The sequence below is a fragment of the Labrus bergylta genome, chromosome 1 (genome assembly GCF_963930695.1).
Source record: "Labrus bergylta chromosome 1, fLabBer1.1, whole genome shotgun sequence".
NCBI lineage: Eukaryota > Metazoa > Chordata > Actinopteri > Labriformes > Labridae > Labrus > Labrus bergylta.
Genome location: NC_089195.1, coordinates 5,731,988 through 5,759,527, shown reverse-complemented (window position 1 = coordinate 5,759,527; position 27,540 = coordinate 5,731,988). Strand labels below are relative to the sequence as shown.

Sequence of the window (27,540 nt, the reverse complement as noted above, 5' to 3'; positions counted from 1 at the left end):
AATTATAACTATGTCACAGTTAGTTAGTTATTAAGACAATGCCATATTCTGGAAGCCTGTCTCAAAATTGCAAGTTTTTAATGCTTTACCTGAAAGCCAGAAAATAGAGCCAGAAAAATAAATAAATAAAAGGATAGGAACATTCTATCTCCACTTATTTCTGTGAAAAAAAAGACCTTACAACCATTTATGAAGATAAAAGGTGTTCTTAGATCTTCTCACATTCAAATAATAGTGTTTGGAAAATAACAATATAAGTTTATCTTCAGATGATAACGAGAAAAACCAATGTTTTTTTTTTAGGAGAGCTTAAAATAAAATCACATGACCTTTAGTATGTTTGCTGTTTGTTCTAGTGTTACTAAATGCATTTTTTCTTTCAGTCTTTTTCATTTATGTTTAATGTTGAGTTAGAATAATTATCTTTGCACTTGGCATTAGTGAAGCTGTTGTGTCTGTTTGTATACAGGTGTGTGTATGCGAGCTTTAGCTCCACCATGGTTCAGTGGCAGCTCTTCTCTACTGACCATCTGATGAATTCACAGTTTGGTCGTCCTTTTCCTCGCCACGGCCTTCAGCTGCTGTTTTGGTTTGCCAAAGATTGTGTGATCTGTGAGCTTGTCCAATGTGTTGTAATAATGAAGGTAATATTGTTTATCATTATAGTTCTCCTGATGTACTTTCTGTATTAATAACTAGGCTATTGGACATATGTAGCCAATGTGCAGCTGTGCAACATTCAAGGTCATAGCAGTTCCTTCAAAAAAGGATAATGTTGCTGCAGTTTGAAATACATATTTATAAGAAATAAGTAAACAGCACTTATATGTGGAGTGATACGAGTATGTTTCCACAGCTGGTGTCTGATTGTCATCCAGAAAAAGGTTGCTTTGGCTTTCACCTGTTTGGTAATGTTGAGGAACTTCTTCCTGTTCTGGACCGACGCCGAAAGCACAAGAAACAGGTTTGTTACATGTTGTGAGCATTTGTTACTTTTTCTTCTCTTTTATTATGAAGCACTGCAACACTTCTAGACATGAAGATACGTTTGGTCGTGTAATTCTCCATATAGGGTTGGTCAAGAAGACATAACATGAAAAAGACCCAATTCCCCAAAGGAGCCACAGAGACTTCTATTCCACAGCTTGGAGAAGGACGTGATTTATTGAAACAAGTTATATTCTTTACCAGCAACACAGGAAGTACACTGAATACACTTCAGGGGTGAATCATGGCCGACTAGAAAAACAAAAAGAAATCTACCAAAGAGGGAGTAGACCTGACCTACAAAATCAATGAAACCAAAATACAACCATTTACCTCCCCAGACAAGACTGAGAACCAGGTTAAATTAAGTGGTGTTCCATCCCTTCAAAAACGAGAAAACATATGCTCTGGTGGACTTTGTTAGACCACCAGAGCACTGTTTACATAATCAGAAAGGTTTGTTATATTTACAGGAACTATTGCTGTATGAGTATTTTACAGACGTCAGAGTGAAATGTAAAGATTTTTGCGAACACAATGTCAGCAAAGAGGCTTGTGAGGAAGTTTTTTCTTGGGTGAACCCTCTCAGTTTGCAACCTCACTGATCACACTTTCAATTATTCTTTCATGCAAACTCATTGTTGGAAAAAGACAATACGGTTCCTGTCTCCAGAAGAGAGGGGAGTTGATTCTAAAGTTGTTTTTTTTTACTAGATTTTTGTAAGAAAGATTTTCCCTCTTTATCTTAAATGCTATTTTATCTCTCTCTGTCTCTCTTAGGTTGCATACTATGAAGTTGGCAACCTGAACACAGAAACCTACCCAGCATCTGAAGACCTCCCAGCATATGTGACGCAAAATTATGGGATCAATGGCGATTACAACACAGACCGCATCATCATCGGTTACCAGGTGAGGAGCAGGGTGGTGGAGACGATCTACATCACCAAACACAACGGAGATTTCTCCGGGAGCTTCAGTCCTGATGACACCTATGAAATCAGCTCCGAACTCATCCAAGCCCTGCAGTGCCCGCACATGGATCTCCCCTCTTTTCTCACCCAGATGGGCTTCTATCAAGATATTCCGGTGGTGAAGTATTGTGATGCAGATGTGATACATGAACAGACCGAGCAATTGTTTGACATTTTCGACACCTTCGCTGGCTTTAAAGAAACAACACAGCAAAGTGATGCTTTTGGGTTCTTCTCGGAAATGTCATTCAGCCATGAAAAAAGGGTGCACCACAATGTCAATGTGCCATCACACAACAACAGACCTTTTAGTTACAGTGATGTGCAACATGACGGCAGGACACTTAAAGCAAGCAAGAGACCAAGAGCTGCGTGGCAAAGTAATGTCCTGTCTGGTTTGGAGAAGTGTTATAAAGGTAAGGCAGCATTTGTTTATGTCTCTATGTTCTTGGCAATTTAAAGACTGGTTAAAGATAATGTTCATTACACCCAAATTACTTTGTTTAATTTTGGCTCCGAGCTGGTTTTTGTCTTGTTTGCCCAGTTTTTCCTATATTTGGCATCAAATCAAAGTTAAATGACAAATAAATACTTTTTCCCCAGTAGAAATATCTTTGGAACCAAATGAACCTGCCACTACAATAGTTCAAAGCAGCTGAACGCTATATAGGTGGTTTGATGTTGTTGCGATTTTTAAATTGGTAATATTTTGATAAAATATGAATGTGTCAGTAACACTTCAAGGTACAGGATCAAAAGATTAAACAGTGCTAAATGAAATTAATAAAAAATAAAGCAAGCGGATTGCCCTCACCAAACACATTAAGCGATAATGTTTGCTCATCCGTGCTCATATGGATAAAAACCCGTAGACCCTACGCAGCCTCTCTTCTGTCCGGGTCTCCTTCATACAAATGTTTGACAGAGATGAGATGAGACATTTTGTATCCAGCCTGCCAATTGGGAGTGCATTTTTAGTTGCAGATTTTATGAACCAAGATTGTCGGGTGCATAAAAAAGATCGGCGATAGGTCAGTTCTAATATGGTAATACTGTGTTCAGGTGTGTACAGGGTCAGGTCTGTAAGATCTAGGGCAAACACAGGTCAGGAGGAGTATACAGAAGGGGGGGGAATCACCAGAGGCCCCACGATACGATATTATCATGATACGATATTATCATGATACGATATCATTGCGATTTTAAGCATTTTGTGATGTGCTGAGCATTGCGATTCACTTTTTGAACCGCGTTTTATCTCCACAAAATTAAATCTAATAAAGTACCGTTTGTCAAATAAGAAAACATTCTCAGTCTATTTATCTGACTTCAGTCTTTTTATTTTTACACAAGGGGAGTCAAGCCCCCAGACTGACCGACACTGTGATAAAAGTAAAACCCTGTAAAAAGCTGAATGCAGCTCACAATCTGAACTGTCAGTATTTCAGTCTAATCTAATTTTCAACAATGCAACTTGTTCAAATGGAATTGGGGAGCCCCTTCAATTAAACATTTAAAAAGAATATTTGCTATTAATATAATAAAAAATATCAATACTTTGAGGCCATGAGACGATACAATATCGCCACCCAAAATATCAGTATATATTTTTGAATCATCTGGTACATTCTGATCCAAGAGCACGTTGCTTGCTCAATGTTGCTCCATTCTATCACCTTGGATCTGTGAATATATTTAAAATGTCCCGAATGAATTGTCCTAAATGACCTAAGAGAGAGCACTGTTTAAGTATCTTTGCCAAGAAATATTTTTGCAAAAATGCAAAAAGAAGTTATGTTTCATTTAAGGGGGAAAAAAATGTTGTTCATCATGAGCAAGTTCAGAAAAAACAGTATCAGTCTTACGATTGTCATTGGCGGGTTCTGGTCCCTAATAATACAGTAAAGTCTGTTCAGTAATAGTTATTGTTTTTATTAAGGAAGGTTGGTGCTCAAGTTTTCAATGCTGAAAGTCTGTCACATTAAAACCACAAATGTGTTACAACAGACCCCAAAGAGTCCAGCTTGTTTAATTCAAGAAGTAATAAATGGTCAGATGGTAATGCTGCTTCATGCTTTGTGAATTTCTCTCGAGGTTTTGATAAAGAAGACGAGAAAAAGAGCAGAGGTGGTGGCATCAGCCTGGTTAAGATCCTCCTCGGTGCTGGAGCGCTCCTGCTGGCCGTCAGATGTGTCAGCTGGCTGAGGAGCTGCTCTCAGGTGAACGTCCACAACAGGATATCTTTGACACCTCCTAGTTATCGACATGAATATTTAATGTTGGATTATGTGTACTAGAATTTTGAGGGGCAACCTTTTGGACTTTTGTGTAATGAATAATCAAATACATGTGATTTGTAATGCTTAGGTGTGCAGAAACACACTGTTTGGATGTGCACTGTCAATATGTCATATTTCTGATGGGACTTTTTATATTTTCCATACTGGAAAAACAATCATTTTTTGTATTGAATGTGTATGACTGAATGTTTTGTAATTACTGGGTGCAAATCTTACGCTTTCTTTCAGATTTTGAAATAATGACGTTAGCATAGAATGACTGTACTACAGGAACAAATGTAACTTCTTTAACGATTATAACATCATATCATAAACAAATGGCAAGTTTATTGTGAAGGATGACTGTGAATTGACAGATTTAAAAAATAAATAAATAATTATGAATTACGTGATGTAACATTGATGAATTGCAATGAAAGGTAAAGGACTGTAACAGTGTAACATGTAACAGTGATAAACTAACAAACAATTAAGTGTAAGGCTGGTGCTGTATTGCAATCCAATGGAACTGTGGTAGTGGGGCTTGGCTTATGCTCAACTGCAGGGGAGTGGCTCATCAATGAATGTCGCACCTGTCTGGCCATGGGGCCGCCCTTTCGGCACTCCCACCTCCTCTCTCTCTGGCATTGACCTGCAGAACATGGCCGAGGCGTGCAGGTGGCAGATTGGGCTATTTGCCTAGCCTGCAAGCGTCTTCCCGGGATGGATTCTGGGATCAAAAAGGCAGTTCTGGATCAGCTTGGCTTCTCCCCTGAGGTCTACTGTTGTTGGTTCCTTAGCACCAAACTGGGACCAGGTGGCGTCTTTTCACCCACGTCCAGCAGCTGAAGGACGTGGCGTCGAGGTGGCTGCAGCTGGGGGAGTCTGCTAATGAGGGGCAACTGTTGGAGAAGGTGGTCATGGATTTGATTTGAGCCAAACCAGTACCTGTGGACATGCAGGCAGCTGCCACTTTATCTGAGGATCACCTCGCCGTCTGCGTCTGAGAGCATGGTTGCTGGTATCCACCTATCCAATGCCGGCACCCGCAGGAGACAACGTCAGGACAGGAATGTTGAAGTTGTGGGCAGCCTGGGCACTTCCAGAGTGAGTGTCCACCAATGGAAGTTGACCAAGTGGTCCCCATTTCAGGAAAGACATAAGCGCTCCAGTAAGGGCCCAAGGGGTGGTACACCGGGGCCGGGCCATGGTGTATTCACCTCGTTGGTTTGCTGTGCGGGGTGGTACCCTAAGCCCCCACCTCCCTCCATCTTTCACAGTCCCAGCTGCTGATGTGTTCCCCCCTTCCCAGGATGCACAAACCTCATACAGCACCATAACAAGAGACACCCAGGTGTGACAGTTTTTTTTCACAACCTTGCAGGCTGCCTGAACACAAAAGAAAGGTGGGATCTTCTGGATTGGCTGGGCACTGCTTGTTTTTTTCACTACACTGGATTTAACGAAGGGCTACTGGAAGATACAGTGGTACTGTAGTTCAGCTGAAAGCTGTTCAAGAGGGAGTCTAGTTATACAGTGGAGACTGGATGGTCACAGTGGATGTTGACTCTTTAGACAGCCTGAAGGTAGTTAATCATAATCTGTCTGATAGAATATGACACCCCAAACTGGCTTTATAGGGAAACTGCCTAATTTGTATTAAATCAGTGGTTCTCAACTGGTCGAGCCTCAGGACCCACCAACTACTCCTTCATGAAAAATTGCGACCTAAAATGTCTTATATTTTTCAATCAATCAAGATTTATTTAAAGAAAAATGATGCAGTTTGGACCTCAGAAGGTACAAAGAGTGATAAAACTAAGAAACTGAATGAAACAAACTTGTTAAAAAAAAGTGCTTCATAGACTTGTTCACAGCATTTTTCTTCCAAACACACACATTCGCGACCCACTGAAAACAGCTCCGCGACCCACCTTTGGGTCTCAACCCACCTGTTGAGAACCACTGTATTAAATAATACTGTCTTTCTTGTTCTAGGCAGATTATAAAGAAAATGTAGACTGCAGAGGGCTTGAATGAGACTGGATCTCATGAACTCTGGTCAACAAAATATTTTCTTTACAAAGATGTTGATATCCTAGAAGTTATAATATCCTGATCAGTGATTCATGTTTTTCGTAGATTGTGTCATCACGAAGGTTATTATACTAATTTTCAAATGTAACTGCAAACTAAAAAATCAACCAAAATCATAATTATGAAAATATCTAATTTCTTTCAGTCCACCAATGCATTTAGGAAACGGGCCACGGAGAACAACAGAAGAGGCCTCTTAGCTTCTGGAGGTTTTGTAACCAGCAGGGGGCAGCATTGAGTAAAAAACAACTTCTATCATTCCAAAAATCATTATGAAAAAAAACTTGAATAAAACAACTCAGAAAAAAAGATATAATGCACAACACATTTATAAATAAATAGAAAAAGGAAAAATTTGACAATAAATTGAATTTTTCTAACGGTACGGCTTTATTACTCTTACTGTATGTCCATATGTTATCTATTATTTTATTATTATATTTTATCATTATCTTTCATCAGAATGTATCCATCTGTACTCTATAAATTTTATTTAATCACATAATTAACGTAATCTTCAACATATAAACGTTGTTTCAATATTTAAACAATAAAAGCAAGATGACACAAATCCAGTTTTAAAAGACAGCGTACAGACGGCTGAATATTTCATTAAAGAAGGTTTGAATGCTCGACAAATCAACGTTTAAAGTATAAGCTCATATAAAGAAGCAAATCAATTTTTGATTTGAAAAGGTGTGTTGAAATATCTGGTATGAAATTTGGTATACACTGAGAAAAATTTGATTTGTGAAGATTTTATCTACATTCTTACAAATATTAACACTGATTGTAATATAAGGAACAGAAACATCTGTGTTTCCCTCTTTTCGCCTCACCATCTATTTGTATGACTGCAGGTAGGCGAACATTAAGACAGATAGATAGTCAGATAGACTGAAGGACACCAGAGGTGACGGAGCATCTGTGATGGAGTCAGAAGAACAGATTTATATCAACATAGAGGAGCTGAAGGGAGACAAACGCTACAGACCAGAGGAAACTGGTAAGACAGTCAAATCAAAATATAATGTTATTTAGCGGGCTCCTATAAAGCTTGTGGCTTGAAGATTTGAAGCTATTTAAAGAAAAGAGAAAATCAATAAAAAGAACACTGGAGTCATTCAACTCAGTATATACATTCCTAAAAGGATATTTAACAAATCTGGAAACGTGAGTAGATGATACAGGTTTAGATGCAGCTAAAACACTCTACTGAATTTCTTTCAGAAGGTTGCCCAAAGTTTCTCTTAATTTTTTGTGAAAGCACACAATTTTTTCTACGGAAGCCATAAAAGACACATTTGTTTACTAATTTTCAAAAGAAGTTTTGTGAGAAAAATCTTTTTATGTGCTCCATTTCTTTTTTCATGCACGATCTGGTAATCTATTTTACTTTTTTCTCGGTGTTCAAAGAAATCTGGATTAGATCAACAGGATCCAGATACAGACTTTAAACATCACCAAATACAAATAATCTTTTCTCTAAATGGGATAACTATATACTGTGTCCACAGAGGGCACCAAAGTCCACACAAAAAGAAAGGTGAACAGTTTAGTTGTTTTTACTCAAATATTTTATGTTTTTTATTAATATTTAGTGAAATATATCATATGGACAAAGTGTTTAACTGTTTGACCTTTGTTGAAATTCAAATGATTTACTTCAGTATTGGGCCCAGGGTTTCTTTTCTCACTTTCCTCTCAAGGCTTCCATAGTTTCCTGACAGAAAGCTGAATCAAGCAGTCACTTCATTTAGATATTTGACAACATTAATTGATAATTCATACATTTTAAAAAATTGAAGCAGAGAAACAGAGTCTTTCACAGAAGAATATATTATAGTCTCATATGAAAGTGAAGTGAATTCAATCAGGTAAATTGGTTTACGTTTTTTGGATTTGAGTGGTTTTAAATCATTTCTTTCTCATTTTACTAAAACTGTGAGGTGGGTCACTAACGCCAGCCACAACGAAAACACATAAAATGATTCAAGAAATTGTTTTTACTTCAAACTTCTTGGCTTAGATCTAAGAGTTTCATTAATTTAATATTTAAAGATAATGAGGTTTGGTTCTTCAATGATGAAATATAAAAGAAGTTGAATCAGTAAACCTTACGAGGTCACAATAAATCAAATGTTACTGAAAGAAGGTTTGTGTTCTTAAACTGAGCATCAGGAAATAGTCAACACCGCAATAAAATAGATTTTCTTATTTTCAGTTAAATATGAAAAGAACATTCCCATGCTTGTGATGTCAATTTTTGCAACTTTCCTTTAGAAATAATAACTCGCATTACGTATTTTATCAAGGCAGAAAACAATCATCAGATTTGAGATGCCACACTAGCTTTCTATTTCTCTAAACGGGCCCCTTCCAAACATGTCCAGACAGGTCTGCGGTTCCTTCTGTGAAAAAAGAAGTGGTCAGAAATATCATGTTTTGGTAAAACCACAGTCTTTGTGTAGCCTCACGCATTGCCACAAATGATCCCTCAACATTTTGCTTTCATATTTTATTGTTCTTGTTTAAGAAGATGTTCTGTGCATTTCTCATATTTTTCAACATGCAAGATTTAATTTCAACTTCTCTAAATATAGATGCCACCAGGAATACACTGATCCTAGGTGATCCCAGCGAAATGTATTCAATTTTCAGGAGGAAAATGTAATACAAATTTTAAATCATTACAAAAAAAAACATTAGAAAGATGTATGATAAAGGTCTGTTCTTGAATCCCTAAGTCACAAAGTATATGAGGACGTAAAAATTAACCTTGAGGATATCTTATAAAATTGAATCAAAAAGCTGTTCTTTCAAACAGTATTCAATTAAAAGCAGCTGTGGGGATCTTTCATTTACTGCTGTCGTTAGGTTGATCCGAAGTTAGGTTGAGACTGCAAATCCAATATGGATGCGGCCGTCTCATTTTCTGCCTATGTAACAGACGGGTCAGGGTTCGTCCAGTAATATTTACAGTCTATGATTAAAACTAAACTTATCTGAAAATTGAACACTAGGAAATGAATCACCATGATAAGAAATGAATATGACAGAAACCTTGTGTATTGGATTTTATAGTTTGAAACATGTCCCATCTGTTAACATGGAGGAGGCAGTGAATATGACCTATACTCTATAGCTCTAAATGTTCTTGCTACACTTTTTGGGGAGCTGTCATATTATTAATCTTTTTCAAAAGTCTATTCTAATATTGAGAAAAACGTGTCCTTATTTTTCGTACACTAACTTTAAGTAGCTCACTTTAGACTTTATACCACATAAAAAAACATTGATTTATTCATCTGTAACTTCCTTATCCAACCTGAAACACATCTGAAACTAAATAAAAAATGAAATGATCAACCCTTTCATTAAGATGTCCTTTTACGCACAAGCATTGAAATTCCATGACAGTAGTCATTTTAATTATTTTCTTTCTATTATGTCTATTATGCAAGACCTATGAACAGGAAGATGCCTAACTCATGTCTGTGCACCTGCAGGAACCAAGCCCGTGAGAACTGATGCTGTGGCTGGAAAACAAACTGAAACTTGGCCACTTTTTAAAGTTTCTACGGTTTGTCTGGGCCTGCTGTGTTTCCTCCTTCTGACCACGGCCATCATAATCAGCATTCTCTGTGAGTTTTTTAAAAGACAAAAGCTGAAGTGGAGAGAAGAAAGAGGAAGAAGAAGGACAGATTGTCATTGTGTTCTGCTCTTTTTCCTCTCCACTTAGATAAAAAAGACTTTAATCAGCTGTCCAGAGACCTGGCCAATCACACAGCAGAGAATCACCGGCTCCTGGTCCAGTACCAGAACCTGACTGATGAAAGAGACAAGTTACAAACCAGTTTGACTGTTGGTGAGGATTAACCTGTGTATCAAATACAGAGAAAAATGTTTATTGGGTCCTTTTTTTTTTTGGCGCCAAACAAACAACAAAATTTAACTTCATCTCTCACTTTTTCACAATTTTCAACCAAGCATGAATTTTTACATGCTGAGCTTAGCATGTTTCACAAATTCAAACTTAAATGAAACTGAGAACAAGTAAAGCCAGTCCTCTCAGTAAAGCACAGAATTAATTTAAACATTTTGTACGTTATTAGTATTTGAAAAGAGAACAGCAAACATTAATGTCAGAAAAGGTAAAAATGCATCCTATTGAGTTCATTGTAGTAGCATGGGGTTGTATGTAAGGTTGGTTGGTCTGTCCACCCACCATATTGACTGAAACATATTAATAAGTCAAATATTTATTGCCATAATCACTGATTGACTGTTCCACGGTGCACAGAGGATGATTTCTAATGATTTAATCAATCCCATGACATTTCCTCAAACATGAGGTTCTGATAACTGAATAAATGATGTGTTTATGACTAAGGTTAAGAGACCCATTAACTGCTCACATGGCATAATCATTAAGTGGAGCCATTATTTATTTCTCCCCTAATCACTGGTTATGACTACAATAAAGTTCTAATAGTTAAAATGAATGGCATTCCCATCTGCTTCGGCTTTCCTTTTAGATCTTTAATCAGCTATATTTTTGGATGCTCTAACGACTAAACAGTGAACAAAATAACCATTTCACACTTGTAAATTTGTCTTGTCCCAGTGAACATGCTAGCAAGCTTCCACAAGCTCGCCGCTAAAATAAGCCTGTCAAGGCCACTAGCATGGATGTGTACTCATTCTAACCACATTCTAACATGCTAACAGTACTGAACAAAGATGACCATCATGACCCGCTTATCATCTTCAGTGTGAGCTTGCCAGCATGTTGAAATAAGCATTTAGATTAAAGCATTTGGACAATGAAAGTTGTAAGTTGGTTCATTAACTTGACAAAGAGTAATTTAGATAGCTTTTCTACAGCTTTATTCATTGACTTTATTTATAATTGACTGATTCTTAAAAAACGTATTTACAGCTGCATGTTTTCATTCCCTCACATATTCATAAGGTGATTTGTGTCTTTCCTCAGGTAAGTGCCCTGATGGATGGAGGAGATTTGGTTGCAGTTGTTACTTCTTTTCAACATCAGTTAGCACATGGTCTCGCAGTAAACAGATGTGTCAACTCCACGGAGCAGACCTGGTGATCATAAACAGCCAGAGCGAGATGGTGAGGATCTCTTTCCAGAAATGTGTATTGTTGTATTGGACTTTTGAAGTGTTCATTATTTTTTTTCCCCACTTTAAGATGTTTCTGAATAATGTTAGCGCTCATTCAAAGTTTTGGATCGGTATGGATGGTACGTCATCCAGCTATAGTAACTGGAGGGGGGCTGATGGATCATCACTTAAAACTACGTAAGTGTTTCTATAGATTCAAAACTTTAAAAGTCTTATGATAATTCATGCAAATTCAGAACATAACACACCATCATATTCAAATGATAAAAGACATGCACAGTGGTGTACACATAAAGATCTCCACTCATATTTAGCATTATTGATATCAGCGCTGTCTCTTGGTTTTTATCCTGGTGAAGTAAAACATTGCAGAAACAAGTAAACCATGATTTAATACATAAGAAGCAATATGATCAGATTCTTATATGATTCGAATCATGATGATAAAATTACTAACATTTTCTCTCTTCCTTCTCTTTGAATTTATACGACTTTGTTGTAGGTACTGGCAAGATGGACATCCTCAAATAAGCCACATGAGATATTCGCCTTCCAATCAGATTTGTGCAGCTTTTAACAGCTTTGCAGTTGGTTCGTTTGTGAGGAATATTAAGTCATGGACTAGTGAGTCCTGTAACCTATTCCTACGGTCAGTTTGTAAGAAAGAGGCTGACATGTCCCTAACGTCCTGGTAAACTCAAAAGACATTACAAAGAAAAGTTTAATTCTCGTAAATTAATTCTGATCGAGTGCTGCTCATGATTAAGTGACGTTTCCCAATTAAAACTAAGACCATTCATTGTAAACGTGAAATATTAAACATGAATTAAATACACTTTAGGTGACAGGCTTATTCTTTAAATAATTGGTAAATAATATTAAACGTAGATGAATAATTTTTTATACAGCATCAACAGCAGTAGTCCTGTCAGGGGACTTTAATGGAATAAGACAAAATAAACAGTATAGAATAAATATATACAAATAATAACGGAAAATACAGTATGTACAATGGCTTACATTTATGTAGCAGAATTAAGTCTATATAGAAAATACATTTAGGCTGGATGCATATAGCTATACTTGACTTTTTCTTTTCCAAATGACTTTTTAAAGGTTAAAAAATCTTATTCCAGATGTGTTTAAACGGTTTCAGAACTAATCAGAAAACACATCACATGACTCTTCAACCTGGGGATGTGCATGCTGGAGTAAAGTAAATGGACTTGAGCTTGTAGAGCGCTATTCTAGTCTTCTTCAGGTCAAACCTATACACATTCACAGACAGCTGTCTGGATTGAACCCCACACCTTCTGGATAAGAGAAGACCAACTCTACCACTGAGCCACAGCTGCCCAAAGATCTACCATTTACTGTATATAAAGTAAAGCCAAAACCATGTCTAAAAAACATTTATTTGATGTGTATTTTGATTGAAAAGTTTGACCCATGTTCCATCAGTTAACATGGAGGAGGCGGAGCTTATGACCTAAACCACAGCCAGTCAGCAAGAGGAGCTCTCAATATTTTTGCTTCCCTTTTAGGGAGCTGTCTTTTTATCCATTATATATTTTAAAACAGTCTCTCAACAGTATGGACAAACAAAACGTTGCTTCATGAAGGGCTGATAACTCCAGTGAACATGAAAACTGCCAAATTAAGCTTTTGAGCACCTACAGGCTGTAGCTTTGTGAAAGGGCTCATCGTTTGACAAACTAATGAAATTAATTATTTATCACTTCACTTCCACCGAAACCATAACAGACTATCTTGAAACAAACACAGTAAGCCTCTAAAGCACACAAAATCTGACTCATACATTGATGTAATTGTCATCAATTATAATAATAATATAATTATAATGTACAGTAGTTCACTTGATTAAGGGCATTTATTCTTTTCTCTTTATTATTCTATGTTCTGTTTCATTAAAATATTTTTTTGGCCTCCTCATCCTCACCGTGCTTGCGTTCTGATTCAGCCACCAGGGAGTGCAAAAGTCAAAAATGTAATGATCCAGAGCCTTTACATGGATGAATGAAGATGGAGTATCAGTTAAACATACTCACATACGAACAGTGCTGCCTTTGTCTACTGTCTTCCTCTTCCTCTTTCCGTTAAAGGAAACCATTTTTTTTAACAGCACCTTATCTTCAGCACCTGTCATGCTAACCTTATTAATAAATAACTGACATATGGTGAGCAGATGGCACCAACAGTATTTCTTTGTCTTGTCACACCTCACATGCAAAGTTAGCTTACAGTACACAATACAATACAAATTACAAAACTCTCTGGATGATAAAGGGTTTCAGTACAATTCTTATATTTCGAAACACTGGTCCTTCTTTTTCATTTTACACATTAATAGGTGTAAATGATTTAAAGGTACCATCCAGTAGATTTGTTAAGCTAGCAGCTGCAAAAATGACTGCAACAAAATCCTGGGGGGCAAATGTGCCTGTCAAGAATAAAGTCCACTCAAAGTGATAGTTTTTGTCACAAACAGGCTCAGATTGTTATTCTTGTGTCCTTAATGAGACAGACCATTGATTGAAGGCATTTTTTTTTTTACAGCAGATACAGCATTAGGTCCATTGTTTTCTTCACCCCACACTAAACTCCACTGAGACTAATCATTTCATTATTCGTTTATTTAACACTGCTTCATGTGTAAAATACAAAGTTGCCATGCATACAGGTGTCTAGCTGTGGTTAATTTGCAAACCCTGTCCCTGGCTAAGCATTTAGGATTAAAACAGAATCAAATACAGAAATATGATGTGATCCTAGACAAATGTTGACATTCTAAAGTCATTACAAATAAGTGACTAAAGTTGACCAAACAGTCAAAGAGGAAACAGTCAATGCTCACACTTGCTTTAGTTTCAGCCAGTGTTTTACTTCTAAACAAAATGCAGCTCTGCTTTTTTGTGCTTTACAGTTTCCACCCTTTGTAGCCAGTATTCTTATTACTTTGCAGAACACAGAAATGTTGGTCTACCGCATCCTTTACCTGTTACTTTCATTTTCTCTGAAACTTGAAATGGTGCTTTGTCAACGTCGTTGTTTTCCTGTACGTCATCCATTCAAGAAACTAGAGCTGGTCCCTCAGCAGGGCAGAAGAGGTTATAGGTGGGTACTGTTTAGTCTATAGTTGTGCTTGGGCTCTACACAGGGCAGATGCTACTCTCTCTGTGCCACCAATAGAGCTCCACAGGAATGAGTCCTAAATCCGTAACGTAAGTTAGCATTTGAGCGCCAAGGGGTCTATCGTCTAAAACTCAACGGGGATTTTGAACGGGTTTGTGGTTAACGCCTGAAATAAGGTCTGTGGTTAACACAAGCTGAAGAGATGTTGGTGTTTTGTTAGACCACATAAACTATGTTAGGTAATACCCCCACTTGTGAATTTGGATTTTTTTACGGTTCTTTAAAAAGGCGGTTGCTAACAAGTGGCTAAATGTGACTACAGTGGTTGTCGGGGACATTAAACGTCATCACGCCAGACACAAAACGCCTACACTTCAGAAACGTGCATTTGCCACAGAGCCATGGCGATGCTACTTCCGGGTTGGCCTACAAAAATACGTCATTTGGTTTGTTCTCTATAAGGCTTCATGGTTTCGATAACAAAGCTCTTATGGATTCTCTTAAACTGAGAGATCGTTGTTAGAACGGGAGCTGATAAATGTACACCTGTTAGTTCAGCTGAAACTAGTTACCAAAAAAAATATTCACACATAATAATCCTTTAGGCTCTGTAACTGGCAAATTCAATTTGAGTGTCAGTGTCATGCAAAGTTCAACAGGCTGTATAGTCCTCTAGGGGGTAGTGTCCACACAGAGTCCCTCAAAGTTTAGTTTCAACACCATGAAGCAGATCATTCACAGTGTTGTCTGGAGGCCTGTACTTTGAGGAGAGTTCAACATAGCCACGCTATGTTTTGGTTATCTCGCTTCACTATAACCCTAACGAAGGAGAGCACGCTAAACGTTCCCACAAAGCTTGTTTTCAACACGATCAGACAACCCAGAGTTTCTATGAGCACATCTCAAACAGCTTACGACCAATCACAAACACGGAAATACTGTCATATTTTTACAAACTCAGAGCAAACTTTGATACTAGAATATATTCATTTAAACACATAGTCCAGAAAAGTCAACACAGCTGCATTTCCCAAATGCAGGAAGAAGGAGTGATATTCTGTCCTCAATGTGTTGTGTGTGTTTGCACCAATCGACAGATAGCTAACAGACTTTTGGAGAAATCAAGGGCTGGAGTCAAGTCAAATGCTCTTTACTGTTGTCATCATTCTCTTTCGTTTTTAAAAGTAGATGCTATTAAAACAACATTTCATGTTCCACACAAACAAAGGCAGCTACAACGTTTTGGTGTACAAAAATCACATTCCAAAGAATAGGCCAATATTCAAACATAACTTGTAAAAGAGTTACAAAAATATAAGCGGCTCACTGCAGCATAACAAACTGTACTGGTATAAATGCAACAAAGTTCTTCTAATCAGAAAGAAGAGTGTTAATCATTTCTGGCTTATTGATGTACTAATGGTGTTTGATCCTTACTGTGCACCAACAAGTATGTTTCTTCATAAGCCTTGTGGCACTAAAGACACTTTGAGATGTTTGGACGATTTTTTAACACTTTTAATTCAAAGCAATATGAAAACATTGAAATGTTAACGACAAATAAATTGCAAAAAGAGACAGCATAGAAATAAGAATATTTAGCACATACTGTGTAATTACCTTGAATACAAGTAGCTGCTTGATATTGAAACACTGATAGCGTCTTCTGTTTCTGGATCACTAAGCTGCTCATGCATGTGGGAAGTTTGTTGTTTGGTCATAAACATGATCATCTGTTTCAGGAGGAGACAGGGGATGCTGCCCCAGCTTGTAGTACACCGATCTTAAGCCGAGGTGTTCATCGGGTTCTGTTGAGTCTGGTAAATTTCTTCCCTGGAGGCACAAAAACAAAAGAAGTGAGCAAGGGCATGAAGAATTATAAGAAGATACTTTCTGCTGAAGCTCAGATGTCTGATCCGTCTTCAGCTGTTCCAGTTCCAGAGGCTCAATTATAGACTTTATTTAAGAAGTCAACATTGCAAAAGTCTGATTATTATTTGCTTCAGTTCCTATTGGTATTGAACTATTCTAATTCAATCATAAAAAATCTTCATTAAATTTGAGGGGGATGGAGACATTTCTTGTTACTACATTACCCCCCTATAGACTGGTGTGTAACAGTGAGTAGGGTCATTTTGTCACAGACTTTCTATATACCCTAACTTCTTTTTCGGACCAGTGGAGACGACCCTTGCTGGACTTTTGAAGACTTTAGGTTAAGGAGAATTCTTATGTAGAGTCTACACTACAAACTTCAAATTCAGGAAAAACTCTGTGAAGATACTGTATATTACCACCATTCTTTAAGCTGTAACTGTACAAGAGTACATGGATTTCATGAAAAATAAAACACCAATACTACCAATATTAATAATGCAATTAATGATGTATGTGTGTTCTGTCTTTTTGATGGTCAGACTATCTAAGCGATGCCATTACATTTCCTGGCAGATCTCTTCTCGTCTTTTCCTGCCACATACTTAACTCTTTAGCTCACATCCTGCATTACCGTTTATATAATCACTGGCCCATTTCCTCTCATTCCCCGCCGGTTTGTCTGGTTTGCACACGCCCTATGTTTCCATCATTAGAGCTGAGAGCAGTCTGTTTAACTTCGCCTTCTGAACCACTCAGCCCAACAATCAAACTTTGTGTCCTTGCGTGACTCTTTTTAAATGTTTTGCCTGTTTAATCTCATGGTATTAGTCATTTCCTGTGTCATTAAGGAAATTGAGAAGTTAGCATTATTTTTAAACTGTCTGTCTTGACTTCTTGGTTCAGGCCTGTAAATCTATGAGCTACTCAGCCCAAAAATAATTTTCTTAATTTTCTGCTGCAAATTCAGAAAAGGAGCCACTTCCACAATACATTCAGAGGCAAATGATAAACAGCAAACATGCCACAAGTTGAGACAATGCAGAGTCTAAACACACAAAGAAGGAAACATTGGAACTCTGGCATACACAGGACCATTTCACTTCACACAGTGCCTCATGTGACCTCTTGTGTTACGACATTATGAAGTATTGCTGGTGCAAAAAATATCTGAATTGCCACACATCCGAGTCATAGCCTAACTGATCATGTCTGGCAGATATGTAGACATAGTTTGCATGCAGCCAGCTTCCACTGAAGAGGATAAAGATAAACACATTAAAGAAATGTCTGACATCACATGCAAAGTGAGTTATGCAGATATGATATATTTACTTGTGGGAGGTAGACTCAAACAGACATGTCAATGCTAACGTTGCTTTGCATCTTACCATTTAACCGTCTTACCACCCAGAGTGTGTGTTTGTACTAACCTGGCTGCATCTGTCTGCGTTTATATGGACATCTGAGTACACCACGTCAGAGTCTCTATTCACTGAACATACAGAGAAACAAACAGTTAGAGATGTGAGGTGACATTTGAATTTATTACAACAAAAACCGCTGAAGATTTGCAACAAATAATGAAAAAATGTCATTAGAACAAAGAATAAAAGAACAGTTTGCTGATGTTTAAACACAAATCATGTCTTAATACAGACATCTTATCAACATCATCATTTGATCTTTTAGGAGTCAAGAAGAAACACATTCTTTTAGAGTTTTTAAAGAGCTTTACAGAAAAACACTTTGATAAATGAGCAGTCTAATGCTGTGTTCATCTCTTTGGTGAACAGATCCCGACTTTTACAACTATTGCATGCATATTGTTGAGGAAAACTTCCTTGTTGAAATCTGTCATTTCTTCGATTACCCTTTTGAGCTCTGGGAGGAGAAACCATAAAAAGAAACATGCACCCAACTGCTGGCTGGAATCAATAAGACAGTTGAGCTCAATCAGAGCTCTTATAAACAGCAGGAGAGCTTTAAGCTCATTCTGCTTCAACCAGACATGTTCTCCTTTGCCTGTCAAGTTCGTCTAAAGTGAGTTATTCTTTTAGGTTTATCAGTTTGATGAATTCATTTATTTGAGCTAATTTTTAACCTAATTTTGTGTTTTCATTTATGTCCCCCCCCCCCGTGTTAAAAGATTACATCAACTGTGTTGAGTTTGATCATTTCACTTGTTAATTGGGAAGTTATTTTTGTTAGAATTTCTAGAGACATAGAACTGACTAGTTATGTACCTTGTTGTCTTTGTATAAACAAAAAAATCATCACCTTTGCTTTTGTGTAGAACCTGCTGTCACTACCTTTAATGTTGTTGACTCACAGACCTTAATTAGTGTCTCTAAGCTTCAGACCTCGTGGTTTATTCTAAAGCTGCATGATGTTTGATTTAACTTCTCCACTTCAGGGAATACTTAAATTCTAAAGTAGTGTTAATATATTTTATCAACATGTTTAACACACATGGCATCAAAAAAAAATTACAAGTGAATCAAAGTTTGTTGGCCACAAAAAACATTTTCGAAACCTATTTTTCAGTCAATCTGCTGTTACTTCCTATGGGATTATATTTGGAGAACATCCTGTTGGATTCCGAGAAGGCAGGAAACGCCTAGCAGCTGCCTCTGTTTACTTTAAGAAAAGTGTTGGTTGTATGTTTACACAATCATACCTTAAAGTTTAACTGACAGGATCACGTAGAGCCCATGTGAAATATCTATCTTTTGAAACTACATGAGGTATGAGAGCTTTATATGAACAGCTGTTTGCTCTGTTGTGTCCACATCTTTATCTTTTTATCAGGCTTATAAAAGCAGAACTCCAGCTGCCGTGTGTTTGTAGAAGGAAACTGTAGAGTCCACTCTCAACAGCAAATAGAAAATGTTTTTTATATTACCGTCTCTGTTCACAGTTATTATACCATCATGTCTACTTTTACTTCAGTGTCTTGCGAATACTCCTCAGCTTCATCCTATATGTTCAGGATTATAGGCTGAGAGCCTAACCAGACCAGAAGTGTTGTTCAATGTGCCTCAATCCAATCCCTACAAATGCATGTGTCCTTGTAGTGAAGGAAATGGTATTGGGTAATTAGCCAAAGAGGAGTGCTGCTGTGAGCAACTTTTTTAAAAAAATGTTTTAGCTTATCTATAAATTCAAATTACGTAGTTAGAATTTCAAATTTTTTTCATTCTAGTTTAGCATTTTCAGACAGAAATACAATTATGTTGGTGTGGACACAGTCTACTGTGTTACTGTCACCTTTTCATCATCGAAAAAGTGTGAAAGACTGAAAACGTTGTATCCTGTTGGCTTCCTATGTGCAGTTCCCCTCAGGTTCTTTTTAACAGGTTCACCTTAAAATTATAGAAGAAATGTTGACGTCTTCCTCTTATTAAAAGGCGTCCACTTTGTTAGAACGTTATTGTGGCCCTGCAGCCAATCAGAATCAAATATACACTCAGATAATGTTATGAGATCTCTAAAATAAAGGATAAGTTTTGACAAGGTTACCAAATATTTCAAAAATCTGTAAAAATAGATGCATACATTTAATTCCTACATGTTTTTAGACAAAGATAATGAAAACGTATACCTGCCTTGTGTTTCTATGGTTGACTTCTTGTGTTTGAGGACAAACCATCTGATGAACAGGGCAACAAGTACAACAATCACGGCCAACACGATAGGAATTATGATCATATCTGTCAACACAAAACATTCATGATAAAAAAGTAGAACAGGTGACAGCTATTATGTGGGAGTTAAAATAAGTCTTACAGCGTCCAGTGTTGGGGTCACTCTTGCTGCCTGAGTTAAGTCCCACACAGATGTTCCTAACATCGACATGAAGAGTCTTATTTTCAGCAGGGTTGGCTGCCACACATCTATAAGATGATGTGTCATCATGTCTGTGTACAGTGAGAGGCAGTGAGAGAGCAGAGCTGCTCTGGTTGATTATTTCCTCGTCTTTGTACCACAGCAGAGTCGTCTCTTCAGTCTTATTCACCAAACACAGAAAGGAGCAGCTCTCTGCGCTCACGTTCACAGCTTCCACTGCAGGAGCTGCTACAGACTCTGGAGAAGAAAGCAATGGAGAGTTAAATAAGAAAATATAATTAACATTTACACTGAGCACTGTACACTTCAATATACGATCATAGTTATATGAGACAACAGAATAACATATTCTGGGGGATTTAATGTTATAACTTCATTAACTGTAGCCTACAATACAAGATGCTAAGAATCTACATCATTTGAAATGTAAGTCTTTGGTTTTGCCTTTTTAATTAAATGTATTATATTTCTGGTGGATTTTCCTGATTGTGTTCACTTGCCAATGTTCTCAAGTTAACAATCATTTTGCTCGAACTCTTCAGGATTTAAGGAGGTTCCTGATCGGAAGATTGTTTACATTTTTTGCCTTGAGCTCACCCGATGGGGGTGGGGGAGTGTTTACACCAATTGGCAGGAAGAGCTTCACTTAACAACCACTAATGGGGCTTTCACACTTGAAGAAACCCCCTTGTAGCCTAAATGTTTCCATATGAAGTCAGGTTGAACTGATGTGAGAACGCAGCAGGTAATTCTCAGCAAACTTGACCGCTGTGCTCAGCTTGACGCAGATACGCTTTCTCGCTGTGCAAAACCAAGACAATGAACGGTTCTGAGAGCGCTCACCACACCCTATTTGAGAGGCACTTGAGAGCCGGACACTAAGAAGTTCCCCTTTACTTATAATGCAACATCTTTCATGATTGTTAACTTGCCTCCCAGGTGCAACTGTTTCCTGATTAGTAATATTGAAACTCCCACGCTTCATTTAACCAAACAAATGTAGCTGCTACAACAGGTTTGGGTGATTTTCATGAACCTCTAAAACTGAAGATTGACATAATGTAAAGTGAACAACTCAAGTTTATGTTGAGTAATGTGTCCAAGAGATAACAAAACAAGAGTTCTATTGTGAGGCTGTTTAGATCTTTTACACTATGACGCTGTCCATCACTGTCCTCCTTATCCTCAACCTCTCGGACTTCTCCTAACACACCTCTACTCACCTGTTTTGACTTCTTATCACTTCTTTGGTTGACTGACCTTCTCTGCTCACCTGTATTCACTTCTAAAATCAGCCTCAATGCAATTATAGTGGAACATTGACTATTTTCTCCCCTGTTATTTATGTTGCTTTATTGTTTTTTATTCTTCCCTTTGAGTTTTTAAAACTTAAATGTGGACCTGCCTGCTTTCTTACCTCACCTGTTATCAGTATTCCTGCCTGTACATTTTCTTATGTAGAGTAAATCCTTTCATGCAATGTTCTGCTTTTTACCATCTGCATTCAGGTCCTTTTGCTGTTAAAAGAACCTTCCAAGTCAGACACGAGTCTGTAGGAGGACATGAATGTTGATAATTCATGTGCTGAATGAACAATCCAAAAATTAGAAAATAAATATTTAAGTAATTTCCAATCAATATTTATCAATAATTGACGTTGTACTTGGCAAGAATTTGCAGTAGTGGTTTACCGTAAAAAAAATAAAGTTTAGATGCCTTAATATATGATAATTAAAATATCTGGCTTAATGTTTTGTGGAGACCAGTCTGAAGACAATTTTTAACCATTTTGATGTCCAGCTGGCAACAAATGTGGGAGTAGATAAGCATAAGTAGTTTTAGCATAGCTAGCATACTTCTTTTGACTGAAGCTGTTCTTCTCCCCCGTGCAGAAAAAATGTTAAGACCACCATGTATCTAGTGGTGATTTATTTGCATAGGCTACGCGTGTCCTTATTCACAAACATTTTGAGAATACTCTCAGAGAGCTTGCAACTAAGCCAAAAAGAAATCTGGGAAGGAGTCCTAGAAAAATAAGTAGCCTACAAAATGTCTGAAATCAACACGCTTGTGCAGTAACTTCCAATAGTAAAATATGATGCTCACATGATAGAAACACATCTCTAGTGAGATCTACAACAAATATTATACCTGCATGATCTGGTCTGTATCATTCAATGACTCATTGTCATTCAGTGTTTGGAGAACATCTCCACGTACTATGTCTTTCAGTCATTTTCTCCTCTGCTTGAGAAACTCTTTAGCATCTGAAAAGAACTCCTCACTCGTTTTCACTATGCTCTTCACGGTTAAGATGCATCATGTATAACTTTTATGTTACCATGTTTAATATTAAGGGGAAATTCTTAAAAAATAATCTAGATTCAAGACATTTGCTTAGACTTTCATCACCAGGAGCAACTCTTGGTACTGGGAAGCTTTATGAACACAGTCCATTAAGTCTAAGTGCAGCTTGAGGTCAAACATTCCAGAGTGAAAGCTAGATGTAAGGAGGGTCCGTGTGAAAGGGCTGATGCAGGATGAGCTGACAAAATGAAATACTGGGTCAATAAGTCATTAAGGATTACATGGAGAGTTCAGCAAGTGGTGAAAAAACACCATGTGACTCTCAAAGTACAAAGCAGAGAGCTTCCAGAACCATCGTTTTATTTGAATTGTCCACATAAAATTCTTCTATAACATAAATATCCAGTCTCTCTATTTGGAAAGTCCACCAGCTATTTGGTCAGTAACAATCAGACCTACAGAGAGTTCATGCCTTCAAAGGTTTCTTAATGCAAACACTTGGTGAGATGACTTGACAGTCATGGCACACTCATGCTGCTAGTCTCAGTATTTTGTTCTTTACAGTTATGTTACACATTTCACTTTTAGACTTTATTGTCCCCAAGGGGAAATTCTTTTCCACAGCACCGTTACTGTCCAAACAGACAAGTCCCACCAAAAAACATTCATACACAGAAAACAGAGTACAACACAAACAGAGACAAAAAGTCAAGAGACAATCTAAAATGTATGTGCTATTATAATTCCCAAGACTCAGCTGCTTGGTGTCTGCACTGTTTATATGTTAACTTCACTGTTCAGTCAGCAGAAAATCCTTATTTTAAAATAGATTTAGACTTCAACAACCAGTAGATATCTGACTATACCCTTTACAATTCTGTTTTAAACCCTTGAGTTGACAGTGCTAGCCAATGGGGCTAGCATGCTAATAAATACATTTTACCACCAATAGACTGTTCTACACTGGAAAAGGAAATGTTACTTACCATATACAGTGAGTTTATGACTTCTTTTGGAACTAATTCCTTTTTTAGGGTCAATACTATAAACACCAGAGTCATTCCGCTTTAGTCCTCTGATTGTGAAAAGACCAGTTTTGTTGTTCCATAAAAGTCTGTCCTTGTAAGTTTCCTCCAATATATCTATTTTTTTGTCCTTCACTTCAGCAATGCTACTTCCTTGAAATATAAGAAGTCCATTCTCCAAAGGATCAGGAAAAGTGATGGATCCTCCCTTAATGCCTGACTGGTGACTCTTCAACTTTACATCAGCAGATGAGACGATCACTGTAAAGATATAGAGAGAGGTGCAACAGTTTTAGTGAGTGTATGGAGGGGATCCACTGACTATTACCTCATCAGAGTTCAACAATACCTTTCACAATCTTTAAAAAAATGTTTTAGAAGAGGGAATCCATTTCTTCAATCATTTCTCCTGTAAGGATTAATTTATTCTCCACCTGAAACCATTTTGTTACAAACTGAATACATGCAAAAAAACATCTTAACTTTATTAAAAGCAGCATAATCTGTGAGTTAGACATTACAACAAACTAAAACTGTATTTGCTCGGTCAGTTGTCAGATAGAAAACATCTGAAAGACACAGCTTTATTGTCTCCACTGAGGGAGTGTTTTAAAGTAGCTATAACCTGAATATTTAAATATCAACACAGGACCACATGACCAAATATGTGAAAAGAGTCGCTTTTAGGGAACCCATAAAGAATTATAATCACTGACACTCCGCCTTTTTTCCACAGGTTAAAGTTCCCATGGGCTGGGTGAATACTTGATTGTGATAGACATCAAGGTGTCCAGTAATTCTGAGTAACGTAAAATCATGATAGAACTTCAGCCTGGTGTTAGGATTTTGAGTTGAAATGTGTTGAGTGTGAAAAAATAGCAATTTTTCAAAAAACCTCTCTCAGTTGCCCTTTTTCCGTATCTTTTTCAGTTTAAGATTTTTTTTCTTAAACCACTGAGAGATTGAGGGGACTTGATTAGACTTCCTGCCTGCATGTAAAGGATGTAAAAGATAAATTGTTTAGAGGTGAATAAGGTACACAACGAGGCACAAAAAGGGCAGATTTAAATTTTTATCATTAATATTTTGGCCATAGTCTCAAAATAGTTACGCCAGAGGTTTGATAACTTTGACCATGAAGAAGACATGTTATTTAAGTTGCATGGGGATGTTTGAAATCTGTCACACTTTCATTTCAGACAACCTGGCTTTAATAAAGAGAACCCTTTTCAGGACTGTATAGTACCTAGTCGAGCAAAGAGCGCTTGTGTGGGTCCTTAAAGCCCTTTGCCAACCCTCCTCTGTAAATGTCATGCCTCCCTGCATGAACCCCCATGAAGTAGTAGTAGATGTACAGATCTTTGAGATCAGTGACCTCTATCAAGGATTAAGCTCAAGTAGAAACTTCCCAAGGTTGTGTCAGATGCAAGATAGTTAGGAAAGAGGTAAACTGCACAGTGTCTATATTTATAACAGCATTAAAAGGGTGGACGTCACTTGAAGGTCTAGAGCCAGAGGGGTTGAGCGAGCATAAATTGCAAGACTGTGACTCAAGTCCAAATCATGGATAAATCACAGCCTTTATTTTAAAACATCTTGATAATGACTTGGGAATAACAAAAATGATGGATAGCTAGTTTACATTTTTAAAATAGTTCAAATCTTTTCTTTTTAAATGTTTGACATGTTATTAACTTTGAATCTTACTATAATGCCGTAAGCTTTGTAGATAACAGCTAAAGTTTTTTATGAGCTTAGTTAATCGTCTATATTACTAGTAAGCATTGTCAGAGATAGATGCTGCCCTTCTGATGTATATTATCAGTAATTATTGGACAATGTGGAGGCCTGACTTTTGGTCACGTCAGCTCATCTCACACTACATACACATACAACTCACTACTTCGGGCTCCTGCAGACAGGAAGCATGACGAATTTTGTTTCCACAAATCACTTTTTTAATAAGAGGACATGGCTGTTAGATAGCTAGCCTAGTTCTTAAATATAGTGTCTCATTATATTTAGCGTTTGCCTACCTTATGCAATATTAGTGATACTTGAATCTTTTAAGCCTTAAGATTTGTATTGCAAAACACGTGAAAAAGCTTAAACTATAGTCAGTAATCGTGGTCCAGTGATGGTGGTCTAAGCTGTCCTTTTAGGTGTCAATTATTAAGTGAAAAACGATAGACAGTCTGGATGTAGAGGACTTGTTGCCTCCACAGCGTCAGTTTTATGGCAAACGTTTTGAACTTCCTTTAATTTATAAAAGGTCTGTTTGGACAGCTTACCTTGCAACAGACTGTTTGGTGTAAACTGTTTAAATTTACATGATTACAGTTGGATGGAAAACCCCTGATATCACCAATGAAGCCCCGCCTGTTATGCTTTCCAAACCGAGCAGAGCTGCCAAAACTCTGATCTCCTATACAGCTCACTGTACTGTCTTCAGATTCAGACTAAACATGGAGTAGCAGTGGTCGGTTTTTATTTTTATTTTAAGGTTGTCTTTAATCTTTATATCATGTAAGCAGTTTAAATTGTATTTTTTCTGCTCGGGTTTGACGCCTGCCTTCATCACAGACATCAGTGTGTGTCGCTCTTCAAGACATGCAATCAGATTTATGACCATGGAAAAGATGTACCTTAAGGCTCCCGTAGGTCTGTTACTGTTATATATTTTTATTAAGGATCATCCACAAATTTGTTCCAACTGTCAAATTCAACTTTATGCAGATGACAGAGTATTTCCACTTCAAATCAAATACATACAACCAGAGATGACCAAAGTGCTGAACAGTAAGATAACATGCATATACAAAATTAGAAGATCATGGTGAAAGTAAAATAGGATGAAGAAACATACACATTCGACCTTTGGGACCACAGGAAACTAAGGGGTGGGATGGTGGGAAATCTTAAGGCACTGAAATGCTTAGGGGGCTAAAAAGTGTGGCTTCAGTCTGGTCTTAAAAATGTCTAAAGAAGGGTAACATTTAATTAGTAAGAGGTAAGTAAGAATAAATCTGTTTTTAATTACAGTATAGGACAGCTTTTGCAGCTCAATGCAACTTAAAAATGTTAAGTTGATGTATAATGTCACCAATTTCTTACACAGATCATAAATCATTTATAGTAAAGTCAAAAAAATATGAGTTTGCAGTAAAAACTTTTACTTGTACAGTAAAAACTAAACAAGTAAAATGTACTTGTTACTGTAACATACAAAAGAGAGTTAGTATCACTTAAGGTTTTTGATGTAAAGAGTTTCAACTATTTTATTGAGTTGTTTGGGTTTTACAGTGTATTTTACACATGTTGTTGCTCTGCATCAATTCTGTATTACTTTCTTGATGTGTAAAACCGTTTGTAGGTGCATTAGATGAAATAATCCTCTCGTACAAACAGAAATCAGAAATATCTTTAGTTGAGTTTCTCATTGTCCAAGACGGGGGTAAACATCATCATCTTAAATACATGCATCACTTACTGTGCCAACTTACAGAAAAAGATGAAGATGATCGTCATCTGCAACTCCATTACAGTAACATGAAGACATACATCCTGTGATCAGTAAAAGCTGCTTTTATCTGACACACAAAGTCCCTCGGTCCTCCGGTTCCAGATTACCTGGACAAACAGGGAAGTTGCTGAACACAATATTAGTGAACAATAGTCGATTGAGAGCGGGAGAGAGCAAAGAGGAGCAAGTGAGAAGAGAGAGAGATTGAGAGTGTAAGAGAGAGAGAGAGGGACAGAGGGAGGGGCAATTAAAGAGACAGGGAATTGTAATTTCATGTTACAGCTTTATATTACACTAAGACTTCTGCAATATATAAACAAGACC

General features: G+C 37.3%; 2 protein-coding genes across 7 annotated transcripts in view; one reads left to right on the top strand and one right to left on the bottom strand.

Annotated features, from left to right (window-relative positions):
* Nucleotides 1–13,689, top strand: part of LOC110001301 (CD209 antigen-like protein E) — a 14,015-nt gene extending 326 nt beyond the window's left edge. For 3 of the 5 annotated variants that reach the window (XM_020656769.3, XM_020656770.3, XM_065949583.1), the window contains exons 2-5: nt 470–644; nt 857–964; nt 1,768–2,377; nt 4,056–4,648. In XM_020656769.3, coding sequence (XP_020512425.2) covers nt 498–644; nt 857–964; nt 1,768–2,377; nt 4,056–4,258 — 1,068 coding nt within the window. In that variant the 5' untranslated portion in view covers nt 470–497 and the 3' untranslated portion in view covers nt 4,259–4,648. Of the gene's footprint in view, nt 1–469; nt 965–1,767; nt 2,378–4,055; nt 7,344–9,846; nt 9,982–10,079; nt 10,206–11,333; nt 11,662–11,986 lie in introns of those variants that run through there. The other 2 variants (XM_065949729.1, XM_065949691.1) reach the window with 2 other exon arrangements.
* A 2,082-nt stretch (nt 13,690–15,771) lies between these two features.
* Nucleotides 15,772–27,339, bottom strand: LOC110001296 (T-lymphocyte surface antigen Ly-9-like). 2 transcript variants are annotated; one of them, XM_020656763.3, is made up of 6 exons: nt 27,197–27,339; nt 23,655–23,954; nt 20,302–20,598; nt 20,121–20,225; nt 17,946–18,007; nt 15,772–16,470 (listed from the first exon to the last, which is right to left on the bottom strand). In XM_020656763.3, exons 1-6 carry the CDS (start codon nt 27,231–27,233, stop codon nt 16,327–16,329), a joined length of 945 nt encoding a protein of 314 aa, XP_020512419.2. In that variant the 5' UTR covers nt 27,234–27,339; the 3' UTR covers nt 15,772–16,326. The 2 variants fall into 2 exon arrangements, with proteins under 2 accessions (XP_020512419.2, XP_020512420.2); XM_020656764.3 differs by having other exon boundaries at nt 27,184–27,323.
* Between the last annotated feature and the right edge of the window lie 201 nt (nt 27,340–27,540).

Excerpts from the sequence above, each read along its gene's own strand:
- LOC110001296 (XM_020656763.3), bottom strand. The coding sequence starts at position 27,233 with ATGGAGTTGCAGATGACGATCATCTTCATCTTTTTCT. Across the intron at positions 20,226-20,301 it reads TGACCCCAACACTGGACGCT|ATATGATCATAATTCCTATC; the intron begins GTAAGACTTATT and ends TTGTGTTGACAG. Across the intron at positions 16,471-17,945 it reads ACGCAGACAGATGCAGCCAG|GGAAGAAATTTACCAGACTC; the intron begins GTTAGTACAAAC and ends TTGTGCCTCCAG.